This window comes from the organism of the source record quoted next, unplaced genomic scaffold, assembly GCF_019419815.1.
Source record: "Pyrus x bretschneideri cultivar Hongxiangsu unplaced genomic scaffold, Pyrus_bretschneideri_v1 Contig10, whole genome shotgun sequence".
In the NCBI taxonomy this organism is placed as follows: Eukaryota; Viridiplantae; Streptophyta; class Magnoliopsida; order Rosales; family Rosaceae; genus Pyrus; species Pyrus x bretschneideri.
The window spans coordinates 6,309,232-6,319,640 of record NW_025999391.1 but is presented as its reverse complement, the minus strand read 5'-3'; the positions used below and the strand labels follow the sequence as shown (position 1 = coordinate 6,319,640).

General features: G+C 38.9%; 2 protein-coding genes across 2 annotated transcripts; one reads left to right on the top strand and one right to left on the bottom strand.

The window, feature by feature from the left end:
• The first annotated feature begins 4,595 nt into the window (after positions 1–4,595).
• LOC103959963 (WD repeat-containing protein 70) lies at positions 4,596–7,751 on the top strand. The gene is given in 9 exon segments (XM_009372349.3): positions 4,596–5,441; positions 5,578–5,799; positions 5,974–6,077; positions 6,224–6,368; positions 6,484–6,607; positions 6,610–6,734; positions 6,946–7,207; positions 7,210–7,262; positions 7,316–7,751. Coding segments are annotated over 9 exon segments (2,034 nt in total). The 5' UTR covers positions 4,596–4,610; the 3' UTR covers positions 7,484–7,751.
• A 242-nt stretch (positions 7,752–7,993) lies between these two features.
• On the bottom strand, positions 7,994–8,986 carry LOC125480440. Its single transcript, XM_048591330.1, has one exon. It carries the CDS (start codon positions 8,984–8,986, stop codon positions 7,994–7,996), a length of 993 nt encoding a protein of 330 aa, XP_048447287.1.
• Between the last annotated feature and the right edge of the window lie 1,423 nt (positions 8,987–10,409).

Genomic DNA, 10,409 nt, shown 5'->3' with positions numbered 1-10,409 from the left:
ACATCATGGATGAAATCATGATATCATGTACAGTTAAGTTGTTTCCCCTATATTTTTGGTCAAAATTGTTCCCCTATTTCTATTTCATCATGTGAGTTCCAACAATGTACGCGACTGCAGTTGGAAGTGATGAAAATCCAAAAGGAAAAAGAAAATTTTGGTTTGTATTTGTTCACTTTCGGGTTCGTTCATATTGTTACATAAGCACACAAATTATTAAAACGCATTATTAGTTGAGATAGGTAGAGAGAAGAAGTGTTATTTAAATCAAGAGTTTAGTACAGGTAAAACATGTCAAGCGGTTAATGTGTTTGAACAAAACACAACGAATTTTTGACTTCTTATTTTATTTACTTTGTTTGTGAGCAACGTTATACTAATTAAATTTAAGATCTAGATTCTCTCCTCTTTCTTTTTTCTTCTCTTTCAAATATATTCTATTTAAACGTTCACGATTAAATTACGTTAATATTTTGTATTGATAATTTTATAGAAAGACAGACAAAAAAAAAAGTATGAGAGAAGAAAAAAGAAGATGATTTAAACGGAGGAGATTCCTGCTCCCTAAAGTTAAGACGAGCACTAGCAAAAGTCAATCATGTGAGAGCCCAAGATAAGTGGAGGGAGGGATATGGGATGTCACATCTATTTACCCTCCAAATAATAAAATGCAGGTCAATTCTCAGCCGAATTATTGGATTGGGGCCCGGCGGCGCGCATAGGATTTAAATGGGTTCGAGATGGATTACAGAGTCCAATGGTCCAGAAATTGGGCCAAGTTCCCCCAAATAGCTTTATGACAGAATTTCTAAACTTAATTTGCCAAGAAAGGAAAAAAATAAACCCAATATCGAACTACATCGTTGATCTATGAATTTTCATCATAATTTAGATTTGATTTATGAATTAAAATTTCGTTAACAAAGGTTCCTAAATGTAATAAACGCGCACCATCATTCATTTTTTTCGCGAGATTTTCCGTCAATTTGATTACATGATAAGACATAAGACCCATAATTAATCTTTGAAGTTTAACTATAGTTTAAATTTGATCTGTGAATATACTTAGGATTAAATATGTGAAATCAGCATGTGTGCTACGTTATAAGACCAGCAGAATTTTTTTATGAAAGTAAACGACATGAACCAATGATACACGTTCTTCACCATTAGTCCCTGTATTATATTTACGAAAGTTAATGAGGTCAACTTCACTGGATTTTTAAATTGTATTTGGTTGGATTTCTTTCTTGTTGTCATGGTTATTTTGGTTATGCCATTCGTAAACAGAATAAAATAGTTGAAAGGAAGCATGAAATTAAAGAGTTAAGATTACTCAGTAACATATATCTCAGATTTGCAGTGGCACTTTATGGATCTAACTTGATATATTTTGAAGGACTGACTTTGATCTTGGTTAAGAGATTTATTAGGGTATAATTATAAACGTATAAGTTTAGTGGTTTGGATATAACTAGGGGTGTGATATCCACACACCCCTTTTTATTTTTCATACACCCTTTTAATTTTCGGCTGTCGGATCGGATAAATTGAAAAAAATCAAATGACAAAAATTAACAAGAAGTGTGTGGATATCATACCCCTATAACTAAGATGCATGCAACTTTCATACCCTAATTTTTTATTTTTTATTTTTTAAATTTGTAGCTTTGATTAAGATTTATATGCTTTATCTTCCCGATATAACGAGGGATCCCGATAACATAAAGGAGGCTGTATCTTGAGAAAGACATATTCTTATTAAGTTTCTTGTTTTATTTGGGTCTATTCATCTGTCAGAAGTATGAGTACAGATTGAGAGACGGACACAAGACAGAAAATAAAAATGAGGAACTTGGGAAAGATAGATAAGAATAGGTCAGCGAGATACCAGATAAAATTCTTGTTAATATATTGTCTCCTTTGCCGTTAAAAGAAGCAGCAGCGACTAGTATTCTTTCAAAGCGGTGATAGTATGTGTGGATGTCTACTATGACTCTCAACTTTGATGCTAACTACCATCTTAATAGAATTGGATTCTTGGAATGGAAAAGGTAGTTCAAAAACTTGAGTTGGAATTCTTTTTAAGATACGGTGTTATGAGAATGATATGTATATGTTTCTTGACCACTTATTAGGTCTCGGAAAAGGTCCCTTGTATTCTTATAGTCCCAATCAACATTCTCATGAGTACAATAGCGAATTTAAGTTCTTAAAAAATCTTAATTTCCGCTTGTTGATATGATTGTTGATGTCCTTGAATACTTCTGGTGTAATTTTCTATTTTTTGAACGATTAACAGTGTTCGGCGTCAAAAGTCTAGCTAACTTAAAAGTTGTCAGTTCCTCGATTGTACTGAAGTATTTTGTGATAGATATATGTGTGCACCTCAAAAGCATTAAGAATTTGAGTTCAAACCCTTTGATGGCTAATCTAACATCTAATCTAACAAAATCTATCGTCTGACAAAAAAAAAAAAAAAAAAAAAGCATTGAGCATTTGGGGGAGAAAATCAGCTATACCAATTTTCTATTTTTGTGGTCCTACTAATTTGATTTGGATAGAAACCCCTTAAAAATAGTCGGATATAGAGAGAAAGGCGTGAAGAAGGTGAAGGTATAAATGACAGAAGGAAGAGAGATGGAGAGCGAAGGGAAAAAGAAAGAAAGAAAGAGCGAGTAAAAATCTGTTTTTAATCGATAATTAACTTTAATTCAATTTGAGCAATGGTCTCTTTCTCAACTAAAAATTCATGATTATTGATCCATTAACTCATCAAAACGTGTAGTTATGATCCTTTTTGTTAATTCCGTCAAAATGAGTTATGTTGGAAGAATATTATTACAATTGGGTTAAAGTTGAGGGACTCCAATTGGGTTAACATTGTAGGACCATTTCTCCAATTGAGTTAAAGTTGGGGGATCATTGCTACAATTTTTCTCATTTAGTTTTCCATATTTGCCCCTTGATTCATTCTTATGTGTGTTACATGTGACTCATTTTGACAGAAGTTCTAACGGAGTAGACGAAAAGGATCATACCTGCACATTTTAAGGAGTTAAGGGACCAATAATCATGAATTTTTAGTTGATGGACCATTGCTACAATTTCCTCAAAACGAAAATATCAAATTTGGACAAATTTGCTAACGGATTACACCATGAAGGTTTAAATCATAACTTTTTTTTACCATGAGGCAAACTTCCAAATACTTATCACCAGAAACATCATTTATCCGATTAGAGTTTTTTTTTTTTTGGCTAACTACATTTCACACTCAGTTATGAAGTTTCAATTCTCTCATTTTGCATCATGAAATTGCGTAGAGTCATATGCGAATCTCCAACTAGTTCGGATTCAAACATAATCGCTAGACTAGAATAGAGACCGCCTCTTGCTGAGCCTTTCAAACTAAGCGGGTCTGATTTACAAGTGCAAAAAGTTAGGACTAGTGAGTAATTTTACTAAAACGGTTTCCAAGTATTAAAAGCCTTACATGCCTGTCTAATCGAGACTACTTCATCCGAAATACCGCTTTATTATCAAGGAAAAGACATGTAATGACTACGTCATCATTAGGGCTTTCAAATCAATGAAAAATATATGTAACAAATACATTATCATCATAGTTTAAAATCATATATTGTAAATTATCTCTATTAATTAATAAAACACTCATTATCATATATTGTAAATTATCTCTATTAATTAATAAAACACTCATTGTCAACTAAAATTTTATGAAATTACCAGTTTAATTCTCTAATTAAAACAGAACATGAATAAGAAATATGAGATAGAAATGTAATTTCAAACAACCAAATTTTGCTTTTTTTTTTTCAAAGCTTCACATGCATGTATATAATCCTAACATATCTCTAATTATAAAAATTAAAAAAAAAAAAAAAAACTTCCCACTTCCACGTTCTCTATCACTCCCTTCTATTTCAAAAACAAAAATAAAAAAATTAGGGAAGTATTATTGACACTCCAAAAATCTCATTCTACACTCCTCACAAGTGTATTTTTCTTTCTAAATATAGAAAGTTTTGAGTGTAAAATGATAATTTTTGAGTGCCAATAACAATTCCCAAAAAATTTCTCACACACTTTGTGTGTGCCCATATACTAGTAATTTATTATGTGTACCAATATTGACTCAGAATACCATAACAAGAATATTCTATTTTAAAAACACTTTAGTTAACAATAATAAAATTTTATTTTATGGGGTTGGAAAATAAGTTATTAATTAATTGATATTTAGTTAATGATTCAATCATCCACAACCATATCATTTGATTTAAAAAATTTAGTGTTCGTAACATTACCTTTTAGAATTATGTTATAGGGGTGTGATATTCACACCTTATTTTACTTCTCACATATCTTTTTAATTTTCGGCCGTCAGATCGGATAAATTGAAGAAGATCAAAGGACAAAAATTATTAAGGGATGTGTGAGAAGTAAAATGGAATGGGTGAATAGCACATCATGTTGTAATGTTAAATTTTAGGGAATGGGTACCAAAGTACATTGGGCTTTAGAATTTGGGCTCAGTCCGAGAAACACAAACATTGAGCTAGCCCACCAGCTATTTCTCCCGGTTAATGGCGGTGGAGCCTGGACGCATTAGTCTTCGTCGGAAAACACCAGAAAAACGTCGAAGTTTCAGCCATCGACGACGAGAAGAAGAAGAAGAAGAAGAAAAAGAAAAGTGCAGTGAAGAAATACAGAGACAAAGTCCAGTGGCGGACGACGAGGCGGAGATATACGACGGAATTAGAGCTGCGTTTCCTCTCTCATTCGGGAAGCAATCCAAGTCTCAAACCTCTCTCGAAGCCATTCATAACACGACTCGTCGTTCCGTCACCAACAAACCTCCGGAAAAACCCTCCTACGACGCTGTCAAAACGAATGGCCTCCCTTCTCTCTCCCCCTCCTCCCAAACCTGGCTCAGCTCCCTCCGCGCCCCCAAAAACCTTAACCCTGACCCCAACTCTAACGAGAACGACGATGGCGATGCCATGGTTGGACCACCCCCTCCGCGGCCGCAGTCCGATCTTGGCGACGACAATGACGACGAGCGTGATATGATTGGACCACCGAGGCCGCCGGCGGGGTCCAGTAGGGACGACTCCGATTCCGATTCCGATTCGGAGGCGAATTTCGAGAACAGGTTTCGGATTCCGCTGAGCAATGAGATTGTTCTCAAGGGCCACACAAAAGTTGTTTCTGCCCTGGCCGTCGATCACACTGGGTCTAGAGTTGTTTCCGGCAGCTACGACTACTCCGTGCGGATGTACGATTTCCAGGGAATGAGTTCAAAGTTGCAGTCTTTCCGGCAGCTCGAGCCGTCGGAAGGCCACCAAGTTCGAACCATCAGCTGGAGCCCCACTGCGTACCGGTTTCTCTGTGTTACGGGCTCAGCTACGGCAAAGGTAGTGCTCAACCCTTACAATTCATCTTCCTGTTATTGTTTTACATTATTTGATTTGGGTTTTGGGTATTTCGGGTTGGTGTATGATGGGCAATTTGCATTGTGTTTACCCTTTCCATTTCGTGCGGATTTTGCAGATTTATGATCGTGATGGACTTACTCTGGGGGAGTTTGTCAAAGGGGACATGTATATTCGTGATCTCAAGAACACCAAGGGCCACATTTCGGGATTGACTTGTGGAGAGTGGAATCCTAAAAGTAAAGACACGATTTTGACTTCGTCCGAGGATGGATCGCTGCGTATTTGGGATGTCAATGACTACAAAACTCATAACTATGGCACTAGAGAGTTGATTTTTGTTCATTGTTGATTGCTTTATATAATAGTGAATTGGATTACTAATCAAACATTGTTTATATGTAATGTTAGATTGATTTCTAATGTTGAGACTTTGTTTTGCTTTTGTTATTGAGAATGCATATTACTGAACTTGATGTGTTAAGACTAAATTATGTTATATATCAATGAATAGGTAATCAAGCCAAAACTTGCTAGGCCTGGAAGAGTTCCGGTCACCACCTGTGCTTGGGATCACGACGGAAAACGCATTGCTGGTGGTATAGGAGATGGTTCTATGCAGGTATTGGATGGAATCTCTTACTTCAATAACCACAGTAGTGAATTAGCTCACAAATGGAAGTTTTCATTGGTTGGATAGATAGATTTATGTTGTTCGCTGTTTGCATCAGCTCCTTCTCACATTACATGTATCATTCTGACAGGTATGGATGGAACCTTAAGCCTGGATGTGGAAGTCGGCCAGATATACACGTTCAGAATAGTCATTCAGACAATATTACCGAGCTTAAATTTTCTATGGATGGGAGAATTTTTTTACTGTCAAGAAGCCTTGATGGTACATTGAAGGTAATGAATTTTGTGTCTAAAGAATATACTGCTGTTATTTACCAGTCTAAGATGTGCTTCATCAAGATTTATTCTCTGTTATGTATTTCCCTACTAACTCCATAATGTGTGCCAGGTTTGGGATTTGCATCAGATGAAGGATCCTCTTAAGGCGTTTGAGGATCTCCCAAACAACTATGCCCAAACTAATATAGCGTTTAGTTCCGATGAGCAACTCTTCCTGACTGGAACATCTGTTGAAAGGAGACCACCACTGGAGGTTTGCTATGCTTCTTTGATCGAGCAAAACTTGAACTTGTTTCAAAGGTTGGGATATCCCCCACGTGCAGTTTTGTGCAGTGTGCCTGGCACCCAAAACTCAATCAGGTAATGCTCTCACTGATAACATGCTTTTTTAGTCCATTTTCCTGAACTGTTCTAGCGTGCACATTGATTATTTGGGAACCACACAACACATTCATATGCATGCATGCACAATTTATGAAGAATGGAAATATACTCAGAAGTTACGTGCCCTTGATATTCCAAAATCAAAAAAATGAAAAATGAAAAATCTTACACGCCTGTGTTTTTGAAGATCTTTGCAACATCAGGAGATAAAGGCCAAGGAGGAATTCATGTGTTATATGATCCAACACTTAGTGAAAGAGGAGCCCTCGTTTGTGTTGCGCATGCCCCCAGGAAAAAGTCCATTGATGATATTGAGGCAAAACCAGTGATACACAACCCTCATGCTCTACCCTTATTCAGAGATCAGCCAAGCCGTAAGCGTGAGCGAGAAAAAGCACTGAAAGACCCACTGAAAGCCCATAAGCCCGAACTCCCCATGATGGGACCAGGTTTGGAAGAGCCGGCGCAAGTAAAGGAAGCTTATTGACCCAGTACCTCATGAAGGTAATGTTTTTTCCCCATAAAAATGTATACTGATCCTTTGAGTTCCATCTCAGCAAGGGGGTATGATCAAGGAGACGTGGATGGACGAAGGTCCAAGAGAAGCCATACTGAAGTATGCAGATGTTGCAGCAAAAGAACCTAAGTACATTGCACCAGCTTATGCGCAAACCCAACTTGAAACAGTTTTTGCAAAATCAGACCCTGAGGATGAAGAGAAATGATCTGAGAAAGGTTGCCGTTACTAGAAAAGTTAATTCGCAGGCCATCGCCAACAGAAACAGAAGCAAATCCACCCCATATTTTAAACTTACTTGTGCCTTGTGATTCGTCAAAACAGCTACAGAATCTGACATAGAAATCTTCGAGTTTCAACTCGGAGTCATTGTACAATGAAGCATTTAGAACATGAGAAAGTGTAACTTGATTTTCATATACGTAGACAGTACAATTTAATGGATTGTTAATGGAAAAAGAAAATTCATGCTACAATTTTTACTAAAGAGGACCCTAATTCTGTTGTCTCGTTATTCAAGCGTTGTGACATTAGTTTTTTTTTTTTTTTTGAAGAACTGGAAACCATTGAACCAGGGCCGAAGCCACGCAAACACAAAAGCCCACAAAAGACAAGCAACAAAGAAGACAACAAGCAGCAAGCAGAGGAGGAGGGTAAAAAAGCAAACGACGCAGCACCAAGTGCAAAGGCGTCACCCCCTCCCTTACCAAACCAAAATTTAATGGGGACAGGGTAACCCATCCTTGTTCAAAACATGGACCAACGAAGATGGAGGGTGATTAACCCAAGTTAAACCGCACATCTCTGGATTACTCCTCGACGCCAACCGATGTGCCGCCGCGGTGGCCGATCTCGGAACCCAAGACCAGCGACAATCCTGAAAGGAACCCCTTAGACGCAAAGCTTTAGAAAGAATGGGGAAAACCTCCCAGCTGCCCGAAGAAGAAGCATTTACTAAGTTATAGATATTCTCCTTGGAATCAAACTCCACAATAATTCTGTCCAACCCCAACGAACTGGCCAAATCACAACCAAGCAAAATCGCAGAGGCCTCCGCTGCTGCCACATTAGGCGCACAAATCTGCACTCTTTTAGCAGCCACAAAATTCCCCTCATGATTCCTAACCACAATTCCAGCATAGCTGCATTTAGAGGTAGCCACCCAACTCGCGTCCACGTTCAACTTCATGAAAAAAGGGCTAGGAGGAAACCAGCAAGCTGGAGGGACAAGGGCCGTCTGAACTCTCTGAGAACAACCCTCAGGAGTACGAGAAGCCCCCAGAAAGCCATTCACAGATGTAAAGATAGACATAATGACCTGATTAGGGGAGATACTTTTGTTGTCGAAAACAAAGTTGCACCTGGGCTTCCAGATGTGCCAATAGGTGAAAGCCACATATGACAAAATCCGAACAAGCTCTTCCTTGGATCCCAGGTTAGACCCAAAGAAGGAAGACACCCATGCGGGCAGATTTGAGACATTAGTTCGATTCACCCGATAATTTAAAGGGCCGCCAAACCATATAGGCTCAACCCACGGGCACGAAAGAAGCAGGTGTTCCAAAGATTCAACCTGAGCAAGGCAAATAGGACAACAAGGGGAGGGGGGCAATGACGCTTGAACAAATCCTCCATAGTGGCCAAAGCGCGAACTAAAGCCCTCCACATAAAGTTTCGAATCTTCGGAGGAATCATCAACTTCCAAATACATCTCCAGACTTGGGAAGGAATCACAGAGGAAGATGAGGAGGCCCTACGACTCAGAGGCATCGAGCAAGCATGCTTCCAATGGTAGCCAGACCTCACTGAATACTTCCCATTCCTATTGGCCGGCCAGACAATTCTGTCATCCCTCAAAATATCTCCAATGCAAGTGTCCTGGATGGCATCACAGTCCTCCACAGAAATAAGAGGCTTTATGGCATCAATATCCTAGTTTCCGGATGTTTCACTAATCATAATGCTCACCTACATATTCCTAGACACTCGCACATCCCCAATGAGCGTAGGTTTTCCAGCAGGGATAGACGGCAACCACCTGTCCTGCCATAACCTAACACTTCTACCATTCATTATCTGCCAATGTGCTCCCCTAAGTAAAATATCACGGCCAACCAGAAGACTGGACCAGCCTCAAGAAGCCCTACCTCCGTGTTTAGCTTCCAGGAAAGAACACTGAGGAAAATAGCGGGCCTTAAGAAGTTGCGCCCATAACGTATTTGGATCATGTATAATTCTCCAGCACTGTTTAGCAAGCAGAGCATCATTAAAATCTTGAAAATTCCTAAACCCCATACCTCCATCCTGCTTCGGGAGCCCCAACCGATCACGGGAAACCCAGTGGATTCACTTCTCCCCCCCTTTTGTCCCCACCAAAAATCAGCAATTAACGCATCAAATTCCGAACACAACGTAGTGGGGAATTTAAAAAGATGCATTGGGTAAGCAGGGATAGCTTGAATCACAGCCTTAATCATAATTTCTTTCCCTACTTGTGAGAGAGTGCATTGCTTCCATCCCTGAATTTTTTCCAGAATCCTACCTTTCACATAAGCAAGCCCCTGCTTTTTGGAGCGACCCCAGAAAGAAGGGAGACCCAAATACTTCCCCGGATCATCCACCATTGGCATACCAATGCCATGACTTAACTCAGTTGATAAGCTTCTTGGCACATTAACACCAAAGAAAATACAGGACTTCTGAATATTCACCTGTTGACCGGACGCACCACAATAAGCTTATAAGATCTTCATCAGATTACCACAGTTTTGTTTATCAGCTCGCATAAAAATCAGGGTGTCATCCGCGAAGAACATATGAGAGATAATTGGACAACCATAGTTCAACTGGATTCCCGTGAGCTGCCGCCTATCAACAGCCTATTGAATAAGTTTAGACAATTCCTCACTAAGGAGAATGAAGAGGTACGGAGATAAAGGGTTTCCTTGACGGATGCCCCTAGACGGGATAAATTGTCTTCCTGGCTACCCATTTATGATTATAGCAAAATCCACAGTCTTGACATACCCCATGACCAGATTCCTCCATTGAGGACAAAATCCCAACTTGTCCATGACTGCCTCGAGGAAGTCCCATTCAACCCGATCATATGCCTTATGCATATCAAGCTTAAC